Source organism: Microtus pennsylvanicus, chromosome 6 (genome assembly GCF_037038515.1).
Source record: "Microtus pennsylvanicus isolate mMicPen1 chromosome 6, mMicPen1.hap1, whole genome shotgun sequence".
In the NCBI taxonomy this organism is placed as follows: Eukaryota; Metazoa; Chordata; class Mammalia; order Rodentia; family Cricetidae; genus Microtus; species Microtus pennsylvanicus.
Genome location: NC_134584.1, coordinates 79270139 through 79291904, shown reverse-complemented (window position 1 = coordinate 79291904; position 21766 = coordinate 79270139). Strand labels below are relative to the sequence as shown.

Here is a 21766-nt window from a genome sequence, read left to right as displayed (position 1 = left end):
GCATAAATAACAGCTGTCGCCATTAAACAGATAGATACCAGGGGACGCAGTCAGAGCCATGTCCCGAGCAGAGGACGGGGGTGATGCAGCTGCTCCACAAAGCATAGCCAAGGCCAGCAGGAAGACCTCAAGTCACATCCGACCTGCACCTCATCATGGCAAACACCATTCTGCATCACGTGCCCACATTTAGAACCAACTGTAGAACCCGGGTGCTCAAAGAAAAAGCCTACTCCCTCTAACAATGGTTACCTCGAGTCAATAACATTTCTAGCGGGCCTACAGTTAGCAGAACAGGAAAACAATCCCGCTTCGGTCATTTCCAGGAAGGCAATCCATCAATGAGGGTATTTAGAATTGCTGGGATGTAATTCATCAGTTATAAACACTACACACTAACACTGCATCTATCAAAAATACCCCAATGAGATTTATAACAGCCTAATAACTACTGAATGAAAAAATTAACAAAATCGGTCCTCCATGTTGTTAACAGGGGGACCTAAGAAGGAGGTAACAGACTTTAGTCTGTCTGAGTTTGCTTTCTATTGCTGTGATAAACACTGTGAGCAAGGCAACATGGGAAGGAAAAGGTTACTTCATCCTATGCGTCCATGTTACAGGTCATCATGAGGGAATTTAGGGAAAGCTTAACCAGGAACCGGGAGCAGGAACTGAGCAGAGACCAGTGCTGCTTACTGGCGTGCTCCCCAATGCTTGCTCGGCCTGCTTTCTTACATCATCCATGCAGAGGTGGCACCACCCACAGTGGGTGGGCCTTCCCACATTAATCACTAATCAAGAAAATGCTACCTCCCCCCAGACTTGCCTACAAGCAGCAGGATGGAAACACTCCTAAAATGTGTTCCCTCTTCCCAGGTGACTCTAGTTCTGTGTCAAGTCGACAAAAAGTCGCCAGCACAATCTTCACTCAGATCACACCAAAATCCTACCATATGACCTAGCTATGATCCTGCGCATATACCCAGAGGATCCATATCCTACCATAGAAATACTTGCAAATCTCTATCCTAGATGTATTTATATATCCTAGCTGCTCTTCTGACAATAGCTAAAAATGGAATGTACCTACAGAGCAGAACACGTGTGATGTGAAAGAAGGGGTTACTGGGGATGATGGCTTAAAGCAGGGGTAGAAGTGGGGAAATGGAAGCAAAGGACAGTATGGGGGCTGGGAAGATGGTTCAGCAGTTAGAACGGTGGCTATTCTTCTAGAGGACCCAGGTTCAGTTCCCAGCACCATATGTTGGCTCACAACCATCTGTAACTCAAGTCTCAGGGGACCCAACAACCTCCTTAAGCCTCCATGGGCAATGCACACACCATGGTGTACAGATATAGATGAATACAAAATACCCATACACATAAAATAAAAATAAATAAATCTGTACAAATAAATTTTTAAAATGTTTGAAAAGATGTGCCCTTTATGGGTGGACCATGCTTCCCCTAGAAGACATGGGTTATTACAGGAAAATCTCAAGGCCAGGTATGAGATATCTCCCTACAAGTTTTTGGTCAACAAAACTCCAGAGGTCATCAAACAACACAAGTTGTTGCCACTGTTCTTGGCTACCCACAATAACTCAGGGCCACACCCTATTGATGAAGACACTCTGGGTATGCATACAGACAGATCAAGACTGAACTGAACTGAAAACTTCTTTGTTAGCTAGTTTTCACAGCGTCAAAAGGAGCTATGCAGGCTCCTGGAGGGTAAAAGCCATGGCATCTCTGCACTGGACCCTGGGTAGCCTGCCTCTCCAGGATGTGCTGCCAGCAGTGTAACGATGACACGACGCCTAAGAAGGGAATCCAGTACTTAGACCTGGATTTAAGGTCTGTTCCGTAGGAAGGAATTCTTGCCTGACACTGTAACCCTAGTCAAAAGCCCATGGCTAGCAGGTCATGGGCCTCATGGGGGAGGGGATGGGCAGAGGGGGCATCTATTATTGTTTTGCTAAACAGGCGTGTTGTCAGACTTCCTTCTAAATATTTATACTTATAGGTATAGATTCATGCTGCTCTCAAGCTTGGTCAGAAGCTCCTTTCTACAGCAGACATCCGTTAATGCAAACACCCATGACTATTCAACATAAGAATAAGTAACAGTGGAGTGGGGGTCCTAAACGAGACACTAGCTCCATCTCAGAGGTTATCACAACAGAGGGGACAGAAAGACTCTAAGGGCCGTCTAGATGTGACATGCCAGTCACATTCATGAGCTCAGAGTAGCTGTGCCTAGCTGCATGAGACCTGCACAAAGTCAATTAGGTCAGTCACTCCTGGTGTAGGAGGTCCTTCTGTATTTGTGTTGCTTTCATTGGTTGAATAAAGAAACTGCCTTGGCCTTTTGATAGGGCAGCAGCTTAGGTAGACAGGAAGACAGAACATAATGCTGGGAGGAAGAAGGGCAGAGTCAAGACGCCATGGTTCTCCTGCCCAATACAGACGCTGGTTAGACTCATGCCAGTAGGCCACAGTCAAGTGGCGATACACATTAATGAAAATGGGTTAAATCAAGATGTGAGAGTTAGCCAAGTAGAGGCTAGAAACAATGGGCCAGGCAGTAATTTAATTAATACAATTTCTGTGTGGTATTTCGGGGGTTAAGCTAGCCGGGCGGTGGGATGCGGCCTGCTCCTTTTACTACAAACTCCAACATGGATGGGTTAAAGAGATGGCTCGTGGTTGCTATCCCAGAAGACCCAATTGTGAGCATGGCAGTATTGTATACAGCACAAGTTCCAGGGAATCTGACCTCCTCAAGCACCTCCATGCATGGGGTACACTGACATACACAAACAAAATGCCCATATGCATAAAATAAAAATAAATAAATCTTTAAAAAGTGCTAGGATTAAAGGTATGTGCCACCTCTGCCCAGCTTAAAGACATTTCCAGTAAAAAAGAGAGAGAGACTCAGACTGTGGTAACACACATTTTAATCCCAGCACTCAGGAACAAGAGGCAAGTGTGGAGCCCTGAGTTCAAGGCTAGCCTGGTCTACAGAGACAACCAAGTCTACACAGAGAAACCATGTCTCAAAAGAACAAAAGGAAAAACAAAACAAAAACGCTGAAACCCACATTAGAATATGATTCTCCCATCTATAAGAATAAAATGTTGGGCGGGAGAGATGGCTCAGAGGTTAAGAGAACTGACTGCTGTTCTGGAGGTCCTCAGTTCAATTCCCAGCAACCACATGATGGCACACACCCATCTATAATGAAATCTGGTGCCCAGAACACTATATACATAATAAATAAATTTTTAAAAAATAAGATGTTATAATATTTATTCCTGGCACATTTATGTGTGTGCTGTGCATGTATATACACAAATGTTTACATGCATGGAGATGCACCTTTTATGTATGTGGGTGTACATGTACGCTCTTCCATCTGGAGGCCTGGGGTTGATGTGTCTTTCTCAATCACGCTTCAGTTTGTTTACTGAGGGGCAAGGTGTCTCCATGAAACCAGAATTCCCCTTTGGCTGGTTTAGCTAGCCATCTTACCAGGGGGTGCCACGCCCACCTCCTGCATTGAGATTACAGCTGGTTCTGGGATCACTGGCTCAGTCCTCACACTTGCTCCGTGTTTACTCACCAAGCCATCTCCCAGCCTCTAGAAATTAATACCTTTAGAACTTTATGATGTTCTGAGAAACCACCCAGTATTTCCTCTTTTCTTCCTGCAGTTTAGGTATAAAGAAAGCCACATATCTTCCTTACTCCGCTCTCACACGTGACAGTCTCTGTATCTTTACTTCTGAGACAATCTATTTCCGTGCAGACTGGATCAGTGATGACCATTGCCCATAGGCATGACAGATTGAGACTTCTCAGTAACAATCTAAAACGACTCTCAGAACACTAGAATGTGCTCCTTTAAAAAGTAGTTCAGAGATGGCATAGCAAACATGACTAGATCACATAAGGCCCAGGACCAAGAGATAACACCCGAGAGTTGTAGAAACCAAACTACCTAAAGAGCCTCCATATACCTCAGGAGAGCAGGTGCAGTCTTCTCCGTGATGAAGAAAGACAATAAAGCAGGTACTGTAGTCCATTACACACTAATAAACCTAATTTTTAAAAGAAAAATTATTTCTTTGTTTTGGTTCTTGTTTTGTGTAGCTCAAGCTAACCTCAAACTCATGGCAATCCCCTGACCCCAGCACCCTGAATACCAGATGTTTGACTGGCAGTGGCCCCATAGGGTCATATTTGAATGCTTGGTCCCGAAGTGGTGGAACTGTTTGGGAAAGAGGAGGGTGTGGCTTTGCTGGAGAAGTGTTTCCCTGAGGGTAAGCTTTGATGTTTCTAAAGCCCACAAATGCCCAGTTAGCTCTCCTGCCTCCTGACCACTACTGCTCCAGCACGCCTGTCTGTCTGCCCTGCTCCCACCATGATAATGGACTCAGCCCATGAAACCGCAAGCAAACCCCCAATTAAATGCTTTCTGTTAGGAGTTGCCTTGGTCACAGTGTCTCTTCACAGTAACACAACAGTGACTAAGACGGCAGAACCAGAGGCATGTGCCACTACACCTGGCTTAAAAATACATTTTTAATTACTGGTATTACCACACATCTTTTTTCTGTAGCAGGTGAGCTACAGTATTACAGTCTTACTTTCTGCTTCCTTGATTACATCTCTTCATAAGGATATTTTTCATACTAATGTCTTCATTAAAAGAATGCTCATCAAGCCAGACGGTGGCACATGCCTTTAACCCCAGTCCCTGGGAGGCAGGGCCAGGCAGAATTCTAGGTAGACAGAGCTGTTACACAGAGAAACCTTGTCTCAAACACTAAAAAAAAAAAAAATTCATCCATGAATTCGAAGCCAGCCTGGTCTACAAAGTGAGTTCCAGGACAGCCAGGGCTGTTACAAAGAAATCCTTTCTCAAGGAAAAAAAAAAATTAAATAAATACAACAAAAAACTCCATGTAATCCCACGTCTAGGACCTGAGTGCTCAACTCTGAAGGCCCCATACAGTAGTAAGCTAGTCCCGCTGCTGTCCAAGTCACTCTGTCACAGTGAAGCCTCCGACAGCAAACAGCTTCACAAAGGCCCAAGACTTCAGCACTCAGGGCAAGTTAACGTCTCTGCACTTCTCTCCATGTGCCCACAAGGTGACAATACCTCTGTTTTTAACGACAGTCCACTGTTAAAGAAGATCGTAGCGACAGCAATGTAGGACACAGTTATCTCTGGCTTCAGTGGTCCTACAAAGAGAGCAATGAGTCACTGTTAGAAGAGCATGCGCAGAAAATCAGTTGGTTTGAAAGAAGACTACTTTCAGCACCAGTGTTGGACCTGTTCTGCTGGAAGCTTCACCTCAGCCGCTGGCATTCATATACCACAGTCTGGGATGTTTGGGGGAAGCTCCACCCCAAGCCCCCACCCCATCTCTCTCCATACCCTGCTGTATCTCAGAAACTCCACCAAATGATGACCCCTCCTCTAGAGATTCTCAAGACTACTCCCACAAGGTACTTAAACTGCACCCCCAGGAAACAGACATGTGGTTTGCCTGTCTTCCTTTCCTGTCTCCTCTCTGGTGCTGGAAAATCATCCAGAAGTGTTTCATCCATTAAACCTGGGATTTTTCTAATTCAGTTTGATTTGGTCTGATTTGGATTGTTACATCGGTAAAGAGGCTCATCGGGGTACAGAAACTTTTCCCATTTTCCCCACATGAGGCGTCTCCAGTGATATTATCATGTCTAAAATGTCAACAATGCCCAGGTGGAAAAGCTGGCGCATATACCATTTGGTTCCCCTGTACTTGTGTTCCTAAAAGGTATATCTACACTGTTTCTATATCAATGTATCTGTGAGTAGGACCATATTTGGAAATAGGACTATACTAGAGGAAGTTAAGTTTAGATGAGGGTGAATGAGTAGTTATCCAACAACTACCTATGTTTACCTGTCTGCTTGTGTGCTTGCAGTACCGGGATGAACTCCAGGTCCCGCACATGCCAGGCAAGCACTGGCAGGCAGCCCCAGTGACTGGCATTCTGAGAGGCATGTTTGTGTGTAGACACACAGTAAGGACAGGGCAATGGTTGGAGTTACGATACCACACGTCAAGGAAGCCAAAAGTCTTTGTGAACACTAGCTAAAAGAAGCAAGAACGAGGATTCCCCCCAGAGCCTTTGGATGTCTGGCCTAGAGAAATGAAAAAATAAATTTCTGTCATTCTGATGTATTTCTTAGGCAATTTGCTGCCAGACTGGGTTTGCTTCAAGTCAAATTGCATGATCACAATGATAGAGTCTCCAAAATCCTCTACCATATCTACTGATATTTTGGGGATATAGGTGGATGATCAAACTGAAAGAAATCACTATTCAAGTTGTTCAACAAACACTTGTTAAGATATATCTTAGATATTTGTAGGACAGCTTAAAATAAAAGAAACAAAAATTCCCTCAAACAATGTAATAAACTATTTCATATCCTGGCATTAATACAAAGCCTTCAGCTGAGACTGGGAAAGCAGAGCACAGGGGGCAAGCATGAAAGCCTTCCACTGCAGCACAAACATTTAAACTAGACTGCTCCCAAAAACCTTAACTATCGGAATTTTTAACTCCCCACCCCCACTCCCTCACTTTTTGTCAGTCCAGACAGAGTGGCGCCTCCAGAATTTCTTGAGAGGAAGGGTCAGAGAGAATCAACGAGATGGTTACATGCAAAAACTAAAGCCAGGTCCAAAGACATTTGTATACAGGTAACATGTGGCGTTCAATTCAGTGGACTAGTCCTGAACTTTCAATGTTCCAAATTCCAGAGACAAGCCACACAGACTTTTGTTATACTAGACACACATCTAAATAACTGTATCAAGAAATGGAGTGGGGCTAGTCCAGGGCTACTTACAACACACCTATCAGGGAGAAGGGGGATTAGGGAGACCCAAGGCCTGCCTCTGCCTCCCCAGAGCTGGGATTAAAGGCGTGCACCACCACCACCCAGCTCATTCTTGACACACACAGGTGGTCCCAATTAGGGAACTCTGCAGGACGAGAGGTCACCCAGGAAATGAAAACTCAACAAATCCTTAAACAGAGGAATGGGCTGAAACTAGGATATAAATTTTGTCCCTTTTCCATGCTCAATTGGTTGGAGTTTTCCTCTGCTTTTACACAGTTCAAATAATATTAGTCACCAAAAATGGAAGGAACTCACACAATCAAAAGAAAAATGGGCTACTAAGAAAATAAAGCCACTTTGAGTTAGAAAATCCAATATTTTTATTTTGTTGTTGCTATTTGTTTTCTGAAACAAGGTCTTTCTAAAGAGCCCAGGCTGTCCTGGAACTCACTATCTAGACCAGGCTGGCCTTGGCCTCCCTAACAATGGAATTAATAGGGTGAACCATCCTGCTTGCCTCTTCCAGTCTTTTTTTTTTTTTTTTTGGTTTTTCGAGACAGGGTTTCTCTGTGGTTTTGGTGCCCATCCTGGAACTAGCTCTTGTAAACCAGGCTGGCCTCCAACTCCCAGAGATCCGCTTGCCTCTGCCTCCCGAGTGCTGGGATTAAAGGTGTGCGCCACCACCGCCCGGCTTCTTCCAGTCTTTTAAGGAAAGAAAAAAGAAACGCTTTGTAAAGGTGACATTCCACAGAAGCCATTCCTCCTCTATGGCGATCTCGCCCCGAGTATCATCTAAAATATCCTAAGATTGCAAGGTTTGGGCATACGCTTTCAGTCCTAGAAGATGAAAGAAGGGTCTCTGTGAGAAGGCCAACCTAGACTGTGTGTGTAGCTAGCTAATGCTAGGTCAGCCAGGGCTACACTGTGAGATGTCTCAAAAAAGAACGAATTAATTAAAATAAAAAAATATTCTTAATATTTGTAGATAATATACTTCAACATATTTGGTTTTCTTTTTTTTTAATTTGTTCTTGTTTTTGTTTTTGCTGTCCTGGTACTCACTCTAGACCAGGCTGTCCTTGAAATCACACAGATCCACCCACCTCTGGCTTTTCTGTTTTTCTAATGCCCCCCCCTCCTAGGATTTACATCTCTCGAATAACTGAAGGCATAGGTAGGAAGGACAGTTTCCCTGTGTAATTCCACAGAAGTACACCTAGCTTTAGCCAAAATGAGGACCACAGAGCTAAACCCCATGAGCTCATATCTCTCTGGGTCCTGCTGGACATACTAGCAGTGCCCCAGACCTACATAATCATGCCTCCAACAGGCTCTTATTTTCAACCTTGTTCTGGCTTTTTTGGGGGGTGGGGTAGGGGGTGGAGGGTAGTTTTGAAGGTTTCTCTGTAGCTCTGGCTGCCCTGGAACTCACTTTGTGGACCAGGCTGGCCTAGAACTCACAGAGATCCACCCAAGCACTGGGATTAAAGGCGTGTACCACCACGCCCAGTTACTTCTATATTTTTAAGGAAATGTAACTAATTTAAAAAGCAAGAACTAAAAGAAAAGGAGGGGCAGCGAAAGGGGGAGGAGGTTATGTAGCTCAGGATATAATGAGTCTCAGCACAAAGTTGGCTCAACACACAGCACCAGTAAAATAAAACAAACAAAATGACCAAAAGAACCTGTCTCAAAAAAGAAAAGAAAGATTATGAGAAATTTTCCATGACACATCTGCCCTTGCTCTTTAATTCTTGTTGGTGAGGGCACAGCCAAAGTGTTGCTTGATGCTATTTTTGTTTTTTTTATTAAACAGGCTTTATAGGTAGGACCATCATCTGAAATGGTCACAAAAAATAAAGCTCTCAACCTAACAACCACACAGAAAAGCCCGATTGTTTGGTTCTTTTTTTTGTTTTGTTTTGTTTCTTGTTTTAGTTTTTCGAGACGGGGTTTCTCTGTAGCTTTGGAGCCTGTCCTGGAACTAGCTCTTGTAGACCAGGCTGGCCTCGAACTCACAGAGATCCGCCTGCCTCTGCCTCCCGAGTGCTGGGACTAAAGGCATGCGCCACCACCGCCCAGCTCTTGTTTGGCTCTTCTTAAGTAGTTTTTACACAGAAAAGTCCTAGAAGAAACACATGGTTTCTAATATTTAGCTGATTCTGTCCTGTTCGCCTGGACTAAAAAAAACCATTAAAATGTCTTTATTCTACAAGGCCTTCTCTTTACAGTGATAGTCTCTCTCTTTCCCAAAACCATTATTATAGATTTTTGCCATTGTTATGACAAGAGAGGAAGCCCAGTCTCCATCCTCCTAACTAAGCTCTGACATGTTACCTGGCTGGCGTTGGGGGACACACATACACAGACACACACACAACACAGACCTGAGGATGTGGTTCAGGGTACAGCAAGAGTTTAACAAGTGTGAGCCAAGGTCCTGGGTTCACTTCCCAATATGCCAATCAAAAAATAACGTGGCATGATGGTTTAAAATATAAGTTACTTAGAGCTGAGAATATTCTGCTTCCACTTTATGATTGCTGAAAAAAATACCATAAGGATTGTTAAAAAACTGAACATATTTTAAGACACGATAATGTACAAAAGTTCACTAAGAAGTACAACAGTACAAACAAGATCACAGAATCCATCTTGCATCTGCCAGATCAAGAAGCCCCAGAGAACTGAGCCAAGCATTCCACAACCATCCTGCCCACACAGTATTCAGAAAATTCAAGGCAAAAAGACATGTGGCAAGCCCAGCACCTGCAGAATTACCGGCCACACATCACCAGGAAAGGCCTCTCATATAATACTGGGCAAATAAAGAGATCTAGCTTCAGGCACAGTAACCAGTACAGTGTGCTGTGGGTCACTTCCAAGACTCTAGAACTGCACTTCCCACCGTTCAAGAGACAAGGGGTTCTTCATTGGACAGAACTTCAGTTTCCCAAGAGCTCACAGAAAGGGCGTTTCAAAACTAACTCCACAGAAGCTGTGGCTATATGAGTTCAAGACCAGCCAGGGCTACACAGAGAAACCCTGTCTGAAGGAAAGGAGGAACCTAACTGGTAGTTTCAGGAGAATAAATAATTGGTGTTGTGGTCACAACTATGTATTCTATACGTTGCATTTAAACTTTAAGGTATGTAAATTTAAAAAAAAAGAAAAATGAAATAATCAAGAGCTTTCTTATCTACAATCACTGTGTTAAGTAATTACATTCAACGATCCAGAAGTTCTTCTAAATGGAGAAACTAGGGTGGGAGAAGTAGGAATCACTTACTATTCTGAGATACCATGCGTTAACTTCCTGAAGGTTTTAACAAGAAGATACAATTTTAAATACCCACAGGGGCACCTTCTACTTGAAAACGATTATGTGTGTTCTCTCCCATCCTTACCTGGACCCACTACGTGATTTACGTGTTCTATCTGTCAACAAACTTGGGATCTAACACACAAGGTCAAAAACACAAATGAGCCGGGCGGTGGTGGCACGCGCCTTTAATCCCAGCACTTGGGAGGCAGAGGCAGGCGGATCTCTGTGAGTTAGAGGCCAGCCTGGTCTACAAGAGCTAGTTCCAGGACAGGCTCCAAAACCACAGCGAAACCCTGTCTCGAAAAAACAAAACAAAAAAAAACACCACAACTGAACTGAAGAAACTCAATTAATGTGTATGAAGAGCAGGACGAGGCTGTCTGAAAGTGGGAGAGAGGGTAACAAGGCCAATGGCACTAGCCCTGTCCCCACCAGTGTCCACAGACCACAATACAAAGCTGGTCATTGTATTCGGGATTTGAGTGGGGTTTGAACCCATCCACACTTCCTTGTCAAAACATACAGTGCGCATAGCTGAACACAGTCAGTATCTGTTAACCGCTGCAGTAGCAACTGAATCCCAGCAGCACACGGAAGTAGTGCCCTGTGGAGTGCAACGTGTCAGTCAGCTTGGGAGTTTGGGAGCGTCAGCAACTAAGGCACGACCGCTCCCCATCATAAGAGCCAGAAAATCGAAGTTTGGGGAAAGAGTGTCCTTTCTTTCCCACCCCCTTTATTTTTTTCTCTCTCTCTCCTTTTTGTTTTTTTTTTTTTAAGGTGCATAAAGGGAGGAGTCGGAAATAGACTTGATAATGAGGTGCACTCCGGGACAGATAAGGGCTCCTGGCACCCTAAAGTCCCTTGGGATGGGATGCTACTCTGCAAGCATGAGGTGTAAGTTTCATTTTCTGCAGCCTCACACCCGGCACTGAGCAAAAGTCATTGATTGCCCGCAGAAAAGGCAACCTGTACTCCAACTCCTCTGCCCCTTTCCTGATCCCCTTCGGGGCTGGCAAGTGAGAACCACCAGCAAAGGCACAGCGTAGTTGTGACGGTCGGGGCGGAGAAGGGCAGCGGTCCCACCGCACCAGGGTGGCCGCCCCTCCCGCAGACTCGCCAAGGAGTTGTGAAGCGGGAGCCGCCGCCGAGGCGCAGCAGGCAGAGGTGCGGCACTTACCCCCGTTCACTCCGACCGACGGCTCCAGCTTAGCGGCGCCGATCGCCACCACTATGCCGACCATGAACCATTCTTTCCTCGCCCTCTCCAGCAGCCTCATATTTGTTAGGGTGGGTGGGTTTTGTTTATTTGTTTGGCTGGCTGGCTTTCCAAGCTGCGATTCCCGAATCCCCGGGGCGTCTCCACGCTTTCCTCGGTGCCTCCAGACATGCAGCAGAGCAAGTCAAATTGCCACTCGTAAACTAAAGACCGGAGGGGTGGCTCGGGCGGCTCCGAGGCGGGCTGGGAGTAGTAGTATCCAGTGACAGGAAAGCCTCACTGAGCGCCGCCATCACTACCACGCGCCTCCGAATAGACGCGCACTCGCGCGGAGGAATCCGGGATCCGGGGGACGTAGAATGGGGGCGCACCCGGAGACCGAGGAGGAGGGAAGGGAGACCAGTCACCGGCTGCACTAGCAAGACCCGCTGCCATGCATCCGTAATCAAGCTTGGGGAGGTCCACGGCGGGGAAGCGGAATGTGGCGCCCCAGACGCCCAGCCTCCTCGTGCTGCAGCTGCAGGAAACTGTCGGCCTCCCGAGCCCCGGGACGTGCATTGCGGAGAGCTTCTCTGGCTCCGCCCTGAGCACGAGGACGCGCGCTGTGCGCCTGAGGGTACGGGGCTCCGCTATAGCTGCGGCTGCGCGCGCGGGCGCCGAAGGTTCCGGTGCGCTCAGTCTCGGGGCATTACGACGACGGCCGACGTCGCGTTGACGTTGCGCGGGGGGAGGGGAAGCCATTCGCGGCCTCTGGTTCTCGGCGGGAGCGGCGGCGGCAGACGCGTGTGGCGACCGGCGCGGGAAAGCGGCTTCCTACTTGGGGAAGCGTTAGCCCCGGGGGTAGGTTGAAAATCGGTGGCCGAGCAGACGTCCGGGACGGCAGGTCCCCCGCCTTCCCGCAGCGGCGGCGGCGGCGGGAAGGCGGGGAAGGCGGGTCGGGCCTTCCCGCCAGGTCGGTGGCCTGCCCGGGCCTTTCAGCCCGACCGCCTTCCCGGCCAAAACCCGCCCCGGGAGTGGGGAGGACGACCGGGATGGGGCAAATCTTCCCTGGGGGGGCGGTAAGAAAGCGGCCCAGGCTCCTCCCCACCCGTGTGCTGCGCGTGGGCGGGCGATTCCGAAGGCCGCGTGGTGCGGGCCTTTGCCTGACCCCGGAGCTGAACCACTAAAGCAACAGGACGACTGAGGGGGCCGGGAACGCAGAACAAAAGCAGTGAGGGTCGAGACCCAGGGTGGAGGTTCTGATGTCCGCCCCCTCCCCCCGGTCCGGTTTCTTGCTTTGCATTCTGGCGACCTATGGCATAGTTTCACGAATGGTCTTCCGAGCATCTACCCTTCCTCTTTATGCACCCAAAGAAAGAAAGGAACAAAGTATTGTGGGACATTTTGAAGCAGCCTGGTATCAGCTACTTGAATAGTTTACTATGGAACGTAACGTTCGAAAGAAATTGTACCAGACTTTCATTCTGGATGCATTCAAAGCTTGAAAGAGACTCGGCTTCAATTTGCTCTATTTTACTTTATCTTGCTGACATGACTCGCTATCCAAAAACTAAACTGCTTTAAGCAGTTGTGCTATCGGTTCCCAGTTGCACAGCCCCCACTGGGGTAATAATACATCAGGCAGCACGAAGAAAAGCTAATCTCAAGATAAAAGAACGTAATAGGGAGTCGTTAAACAATTTACCAGGCAAAAGAAAACATGAAATGTGATAAAAAAAAAAAAAAAAAGCTTATTAGAAGGCAGGCACAAGGTAAGTGGAGTTTTAGGAAGGAAAATTTACAGCGATTTTTTTTTTTACAGTCATTTTCTCGGTTCAGAAAAAAAAAATCTGCCTCAAATTAAAAGGCCATTACAGAGATAGTGCTGGCTTCAGTAAGCCTGCTTACAAATTCTTTCTAGAGACTTTGATCTGTTTAAAGCAAAGTCGTAATTCATAGAAGAATATTTTAACGGTAGTTCGTTGAGAATTGTATTGTTAAGGACTGTATTAGTTTGCTAGGGCTGCTATAACAAATATTCCCCATCTCCCCCAAAAAACTGCATGCACCCAGACAGACAATATAGACATTTGTTATTTTCCTGTTGCAGAGTCTAAGGTGGAGGTGTCTGAGGGCCATGTGTTCTGAGGGCCCTTTCCAGCTTGTGGCAGTTGGTATTCCCTGGCTTCCTTGCTTTAATGTTGTGATGCTCCAGTCCCTCCTGGTTTGGCATTACATTTCCCCTGCATATGTCTATAGTGGCTGCATCATTCACTCTGCATCCATCACCAACAGTACCTTTTTTTCTGTAAGTTTATTACAGTGACTCTTGTCCTTGGGTTAGAACCTGCCCAGTAATCCTAAATGATGGATCAGATTCCTTTAAATTATATGAGCATATATCCTTTCTCCAAATTAAGTTCACTGTTCAGTAATGTACCCTGTAAAAGGCATGTCTTCCTGAACCTCAGAGTTTGACTTCTTTTAGAAATGAGATGTTTGTAGATACCTAAGAAGAGGTTATACTAGGTTCAGGTAGGTCCCAAATCTAATGACTATTGCACTTTTAAGAAGGTATGCATGAGAGGCAGGTGGAGTGTAAGCACTATGTAAAGGTAAAAGCAGAAACTGGCTTGAGATTCCCAAGAATTGCTGACAACCACTAGAAGCTAGGAGAGGCATGGTACAGATTTTTGTTCAGGCTTCTGGTAGGAACCTCACCTTCATATTCAATGACTTCCTGAACTATAAGAAAATGGATATTTTTAATCCCTTCCCCTCATTTACAGTGCATTGTTACAGCAGCCTGAGGAAACTAATACAAAAATATTGACAGGTGCTCATGTGCAGTAGTCCTAGTGGCTTTTCTGTTTTCTTCTGAGACCCAGCAGCTGTCACCGGTGAGCTACTTGGCCCTTCAGCAAGCTTCTAGGAGCTTGAGACCTTCATAGTCCCCTCCAACTCTCAGCTGGAAGGAAAGATGGTTGAAGCAGATCGCCCAGGAAAGCTCTTCATTGGTGGGCTCAATACAGAAACAAATGAGAAAGCCCTTGAAGCAGTATTTGGCAAGTATGGACGAATAGTGGAAATACTTTTGATGAAAGACCGTGAAACCAACAAATCAAGAGGATTTGCTTTCGTCACTTTCGAAAGCCCAGCAGATGCTAAAGATGCAGCTAGAGATATGAATGGAAAGTCCTTGGATGGAAAAGCCATCAAGGTGGAGCAAGCTACCAAACCATCATTTGAAAGCGGCAGGCGTGGACCACCTCCACCTCCAAGAAGCAGAGGCCCTCCCAGAGGTCTTCGAGGAGGAAGTGGAGGAACTAGGGGACCCCCTTCTCGTGGAGGATACATGGATGATGGTGGTTATTCCATGAACTTTAACATGAGTTCTTCAAGGGGACCACTTCCAGTAAAAAGAGGACCACCACCACGAAGCGGGGGACCCCCTCCTAAAAGATCAACGCCTTCAGGACCAGTTCGAAGCAGCAGTGGAATGGGCGGAAGAGCCCCAGTGTCACGTGGAAGAGATAGCTATGGAGGCCCTCCACGAAGGGAACCCCTGCCGTCTCGAAGAGATGTTTATTTGTCCCCAAGAGATGATGGATATTCTACAAAAGACAGCTATTCAAGCAGAGATTATCCAAGCTCCCGTGACACCAGAGATTATGCACCGCCACCAAGAGATTACACATACCGTGATTATAGTCATTCCAGTTCACGTGACGACTACCCATCAAGAGGCTATGGTGATAGAGATGGATATGGTCGGGATCGTGACTATTCAGATCATCCAAGTGGAGGTTCCTACAGAGATTCATATGAGAGTTACGGTAATTCGCGCAGTGCACCCCCTACACGAGGGCCGCCGCCATCTTACGGAGGAAGCAGTCGCTATGATGATTACAGCAGCTCACGTGATGGCTATGGTGGAAGTCGAGACAGTTACTCAAGCAGCAGAAGTGATCTCTACTCAAGTGGCCGTGATCGTGTTGGCAGACAAGAACGGGGGCTCCCCCCTTCCATGGAAAGGGGGTACCCTCCTCCACGTGATTCCTACAGCAGTTCAAGCCGTGGAGCACCAAGAGGAGGTGGCCGTGGAGGAAGCCGATCTGATAGAGGGGGAGGCAGAAGCAGATACTAGGCACAAACAAGACTTTGGATCAAGGTCTCCAAAAAAACAAAAGATGGAAAAGTCTTCTGTCGGAACCACCCAAGGACTACTAAGAAAAGTTGTGTTACCTTTTTAAAATTTTCTGTTTTAAGTTCCCCTTTATCATTTTTGTGTTCTTGTGAGGATAAAAGTAAAACATGATTAATTTTGATATTATGAATTGCTTTCAACAGCAAATGTTAAATGTGTAAGACTTGACTTGTACTAGTGTTGTAATTTTCCAAGTAAAAGTGTCCCTAAAGGCAATTTCCTGTCTTGTCTTGATTTTTTTTCTACCCCCCCCCCCCCACCCCTGTAAATGAGGTGAGCAATTCTAAGATCTATGAGAGACCATCTAGATAGCCTTTGGTCTCTGGAGAATTGAGTCTTGTCTGCCTATACAGACAAGCTAATGGGGTAGTAGAGGGTGCTGGTGGTTTGCTACTCTTAGGTACTCGGGGTGTCTTCTGACTTAAGTCTGAAAAACAAGAAAGCTTAAAGCTGACTGGCTTGGTTTTTGGCATTTATTTGGGAATCATCAAGAGCCTCCCCTTTCACCCCCCTCCCCTCTTTTTTGACCCAGGGTTTGTCTGTGTTTGGCCAACCTAGAACTCACTCTAGACCAGGCTGGCCTGGAACTCAAAGATCCAAGCTTCCACCTCCTGAATGCTGGGATTAAAGGTGTGCTACCACACTCCAAGTATGTGTGTGTGAGTGCCTGTGAGTTGATGTGCATGAAGTGTGCATAGGTTCCAGTGGAGACTAAAAGAGGGAGAATGGGATTTGACTAGCTCAGGCTGGCTTCTAGCCTCATCTCCCCAGGGCTGGATTTTAGATGTGTGCCGTCACTCCAGGCTACCATTTTTTTATGAGGCTTTTCTGTTGCACTCATTATTTCATCTTTCAGGCAAAAACAGACACAAAAGCAGAAAGGCAAGATGGGTTGTAAATATTTACTTGGTAAATATTCTTTTGGCCCCTTATAACAAAATACCTCTGATATGTAACCTAGCTGGTAGAATGTTTACCTAGCACACATGACACCTTTGGTTTAATTACCAGCAGCACATTGAGTGTGAACTGAGTATGTTGTAACCCTGGTACTTGGGAGGTTGGAGTGGGAGGGTCAGAAGTTCAAGGCCTGCTTCAGCTACTTGAGACCCTGCTTCAAAAACTTTGAAGTCATAAAAAGTCTTGTACTGAAGACTGAAGTCCAAGAACATAGTACTAGCATCTGGTCATTGCCTTGTTCTATATCCTGACATGAAAGAGTCCTGTAAGTCAAAGGCTCTGGCCATCTGGGTCAGTGCTAATTGTGGTTCCCTCCCAGAAGCTCACTTAACTAGCAGGAATTTGGGGCTTTTCATGCAGTTTGAGAGGACAAATACAAGCTATCACAAGTATTTTTTACTGAAGAAAGTGCACCTCTACCATATGCCAGGCATGGGTTGGCTGCTGAGCATTCAGTAGTAAAGCTGACCTGGGGGCACTTACCTAATGAGAAAAACTGAATGCGGGCTGGGAGGATGACTCAATGGAGAAAAGGCCTGCTACACAAGTCTGAGGATTGGTGTTCAAGTCCCTAAGTAAATGGGTGAGAGGTAAGGCTGTTTGCCTCTAGTCCCATTGCTTGGGAGGTGGACAGGGAACCTGGGGCAAACTGGCTAGCTGGACTAGCCAAATTAATAGAGAGCAGTTAAGGAAGACACCCTGTGTCAACCTCTGTCTACATACAGACACATGCAATCATGCATATATACACAAATGAGAAGCTAAATGCCAGCACTTTTGATTTGAGAAAGAAGGAGATTCTAAGTTGTCTGGAGGATGCATCGCTGAGACCTGGAGGATGAACAGGTATGTGGGAGAACTCAGGAGGAGCTTGACTTTGTGAAACTCAAAAGACAGAGTCATGGGTTGGGGGAGTCTTGTGGAGGGCTGGGTAGGATGCAGAATGTGAGAAACCTCTTGCATTATCGTTAGGGCTTGGGTTTTGTCCACAGATACTACAAAAAAAAAAAAAAATGGAGGGTTTTTAACATGTAACATGAAGATGTTACTGTAGAAACGGTCTAGTCCAGACAAAAAATTCAAGGAAAAAATAACCTGGTACTCGGCGATTAGTACAAGAATTGCTAATATACACAGGACGACTCAGTCACCTGTCACCTCCTTTCAGGGGACCAGTAACCGGGAAACTGAGCAAGTCAAGCCTTCCCCGGGAATTTGGAGCATGTAAACAGTTGTACATAGGCAAGTAAAAGCTTCAGCCACGTGAGGGGTTTCACTCAAATTAGCTATGGAAAAACACATTGAACTAGCAAATACCTATTTGGTTTTGTTTTTTGTTGTTTTGTTTATTCTGAGACAGGGTGTTTACCTAACTGAAGCTACCCTGTTAGTCCAGCCTGGCCTTCGAGGATTATGTGCCACCACTGCCAATAAACCTTTGTAAGCTCTGTTTTTTATTCATGTGCTTGTACTGGGGGTTAAACCTGTGGCCTCACGTAGGAGAAAGCCAACAGCACTACATCCCTAGCCTCTTTTGTTTCCCCCTCTAAATTTTGAGGCACCAACTCACTAATTGCCTCAGGCAGTGCTTGAACTTGGAATCCTGCACTCAGCCTCCTTAGTAACTGGGATTACTGGCCTGGAACACCAGGCCTGGCTACTTCTTGAACTTTATGTTTTACACCAGCTATTTCATTTATTTGAATATAGTTCATTTTCTTTACATGATACCTATAAACAGTTATTGCCCCCCCCCAAAAAAAGGCCTGTGCCATTATACTTGATACTCTTTTTTTTTTTTTTTTGCTAGAGTGGTCCTAGGGATTCTCTCCCATGGGCCTGGGTTAAGTGCCATCGTGCACGTGCACTTTCTTACATGTAGTAAATGGCCACACGTTCATGTATTTAGAAATACTGTCGAGTTTCTGCTGATTGGCAGTCACTAAACACTGAGCTTACAAGGTGAGAAACAAGGTGCACTTCAGTTTTCTTTGAGTATTTTAACATCAGGAAAATAATAACAGGCAGTGGTGGCACAGGTCTTTAATCCCAGCACTTGGGATGGATGCAGAGGCAGGCCTGGTCTAAAAGAGCTAGTTCCAGGACAGGTTCCAAAGCGACAGAGGAATCCTGCCTCAGAAAAAAAAAAAAGCAATACTAAGGCCATAATAAAAAGATAGGGTGTAACTCCCAGCTCCATCAGTTTAGGGATCACAGACTGAGTGACTTAAATAATAGCCATTCACAGCTCTGGAGAAGTACAGGTGTCTGGATGAGGCTTCCACTTCCTACTTTGTGAGTAAGCATCTTGGCTACATTCTCACACAACACAGAATGAAGAAAAAAAAAAGTGTCTGTGCCTTTACCTTTAGTGACCTACTCGTGTCCCAAAGGCCGTCATCTAAATACCACCGCCACACAGGGGAGCTGTGATTTAGAGATACCAGTCAGAGAGAATGCTCACAAATACTCAGTCCATAACAACCCTGATAGAAGAGACTCCGACCACAGGACAAGCCCATCGTGTTGGAAGTGCCCAGGTGAGTATAGAACACTACAGTTTGTTTGAAAGAACCAAAGTAGGAATGAGTTGTCACTTGTATTGCCTTACTATTAACAACAAATCACCATAGATTAGTGGCTCCAGACTTTATTATTTTACAGGTGTGAATCCCAGAAGTCTGTGGAACTGGACTCAAAACAACCTGCCAGCAGGCCCGAAGGTTCTCAGGAAGAATTACCTTTACTAATGCCTGAACTTCCAGGGGTTCTGTCCTTCCAACTTCATAGTCAGCCATGAACCATTGAGTCTTGGGAGGGAGGGATCAGTCTGGCTCTTTCTCTCTTTCTAGCCTCTTGCTTTCATTTTGTTTGCTTGCTTGCTTGATTGTTTGGAGTTTTTGTTGTTCTGTCCTGGGGTAGGGGTGTGAGACAACATCTCTATGTCAGTGGTTCTCAACCTTCCTAATGCTATAACCCTTTAGCATGTTCATGTTATGGCCCCCAATCATAAAATTATTTCTGTTACTACTCTATGACTAATTTTGCTGCCGTTATGAATCTTAATGTAAATATTTGTGTTTTTCAATGGTCTTAGGCTACCCCTGTGACAGGATTATTCATTCCCCTCTCAAAGAGGTTGAGACCCACAGGTTGAAGACCACTGCTTTATATCATAGTCCTAGCTGTCCTGGAGATTGCTTTGTAGACCAGACTGGCCTTAAACTCACTGAGATCCTCCTGTCTCTGCCTCCTGAGAGCTGGAATTAAAAATGTGCACTCTCATACCCAACCCTTTCATTTATGAAAACCCTCTGATTGTGTTGGTGTTAGCATATCTCTAAAGGGCATATGCCTAAGTTCTAGCCTTCTGTACGTCTAAATGTAACCTTATTAGGAATTAAGCTCCAGATAGGTGTTTGAGTTAAAATGAAGGCATTGGGGTACGCACAGGACACACATGGAGGAGAGACATTATGAAGACACAGAGAGATGACTGAATAGCATGACAGAGACTGGGGTGACACAAGCCAAGGAAACAAGGCTGATAGCAAACACTAGGAGCTCAAGGAGGCAGGGAAATCCCTTAGAGCAATCAGAGAGCAAAGTCCTTGATTTTTGGCATCTTTGGGAAACTAATTCAACTAGGTACACATGGATGATCCCTTACCTTTTTAGCTCTAAATTCATTTAATCACATCTGTAAAGTTTCTTTTGCCATGGAAAGGAACATACTCAAGTTCTGGTAATTAGAATCTGGACATCTTTGAGGGTATTGTTCTGCTCACCACAGCATATAGAAGAAATAGAAAGAATGCTAATATAATTCAAAATTAGTGAATGACAGGAGTGGGGTTGTGGGGAAGGAGGGAGCAGAGACCAAAGAAATCAGTATATAATAAGCCTTTGTAGATGAAGTAGTAAAGTTTAAATTTTATGTAATTATGAGATTTTTCTAAAATGTATAGGAAATTGTTAAGCACAGGAGCATTGTTTCTTAAGACAAGTGGTGGTGGCACACCCCTTTAATCCCAGCACTCAGGAGGCTGAGGCAGGCATCTCTGTGAGTTCAAGACCAACATGGTCTACAGAGTGAGTTCTAGAACAAACTTCAAAGCTACACAGAGAAACTTTGTCTTGAAAGAAAAAAAATCACTCTAGCTGTTGTGTGGAGGAGGAATTTTAAAGTAGAGACTGCTGAGGTGGGCTCCAAGAATAGAGCAAAAGACCAGTAGTGGTGAGAAAAAGAATAGTTATGTTACAGAACTTACTGATAGATTGGATTCCAGTGAATGAGGGGAAAACAGAAATCAGTGATGACTCCTAGATCATAGCTGTTCATCACTGCAAGGGAATGTTGATATCATCCAAAAAGATACAAGAAACAAGGGAATGCAGAATTTGTGTGAAACAATGTTGAATTTTTTTTGCGGGGGGGCGGGGGACACGTTTGGCTAGGAGGGTCAGAGAGGGAGTTTGGAACTGGAAGTCAGTGATATGAGTGATCGATAGGAATTGTGTTAACGTTGCCAGAGGTGGAAATGAACAGAAAAGTATCCAAACAAAGTGTCTTGTTCTCTCCCTCTACCCCTCTGAGACAGGGTTTCTCTGTAGCTTTGGACCCTGTTCTGGAACTGGCTCTTGTAGACCTAGCTGGCCTCAAACTCACAGAGATCCACGTGCCTCTGTCTCCCGAGTGCTGGAATTAAAGGCGTGCACCACCACCACCGCCCTGCCAAAACAAAGTGTCTTAAGTTTCTGGGCTGCTTTAACTAGTGAGTTGGCGAACACAGACATTGTTTCTCAGTTCAAGAACCCAGAAAATTTAAGAGCAAGCTCTTACAGGTCTTACATCTGGTAGAGAGCTACTTCCTGATTCACAGCTGGTTTTATTTCCCAATGCCCTTACAGTGTAGCAGGGAGCTAGTGAGCTCTGGGCTCTATTTTAATGACGCTGATAACATTTCTGAGGACTTGATCTTTATGGTGTTGGTATTTCCCAAAGCCCCATTTCCTAATACTATCCCAGTAGAGGTTGAGTTTTAATATATATATTTAAGAATGATACTTATGAAAAGGAAAAAGAAAATAGAAAGGAAGGGAGGGAGAGAGAGAGAGGGGGAGGGAGAGAGAGAGAGAGAGGGAGAGAGAGAGAGAGGGAGAGA

General features: G+C 45.4%; 2 protein-coding genes across 6 annotated transcripts in view; one reads left to right on the top strand and one right to left on the bottom strand.

The window, feature by feature from the left end:
- The window catches only part of Slc10a7 (solute carrier family 10 member 7), a 231037-nt gene extending 218975 nt beyond the window's left edge, over positions 1 to 12062 (bottom strand). For 2 of the 5 annotated variants that reach the window (XM_075976520.1, XM_075976521.1), the window contains exons 1-2: positions 11417 to 11737; positions 5175 to 5257 (exon numbers count right to left, since the gene is read on the bottom strand). In XM_075976520.1, the coding sequence (XP_075832635.1) occupies positions 5175 to 5257; positions 11417 to 11516 (183 nt within the window). In that variant the 5' untranslated portion in view covers positions 11517 to 11737. Of the gene's footprint in view, positions 1 to 5174; positions 5258 to 11416 lie in introns of all 5 variants that reach the window. The other 3 variants (XM_075976517.1, XM_075976518.1, XM_075976522.1) reach the window with 3 other exon arrangements.
- A 112-nt stretch (positions 12063 to 12174) lies between these two features.
- LOC142852099 (RNA binding motif protein, X-linked-like-1) lies at positions 12175 to 15857 on the top strand. The gene is made up of 2 exons (XM_075976516.1): positions 12175 to 12295; positions 14317 to 15857. Exon 2 carries the CDS (start codon positions 14415 to 14417, stop codon positions 15579 to 15581), a length of 1167 nt encoding a protein of 388 aa, XP_075832631.1. The 5' UTR covers positions 12175 to 12295; positions 14317 to 14414; the 3' UTR covers positions 15582 to 15857.
- Positions 15858 to 21766: the final 5909 nt, after the last annotated feature.

What these genes read in the sequence shown, in the direction of transcription:
- LOC142852099 (XM_075976516.1), top strand. Translation starts at nt 14,415, where the DNA reads ATGGTTGAAGCAGATCGCCCAGGAAAGCTCTTCATTGGTGGGCTCAAT.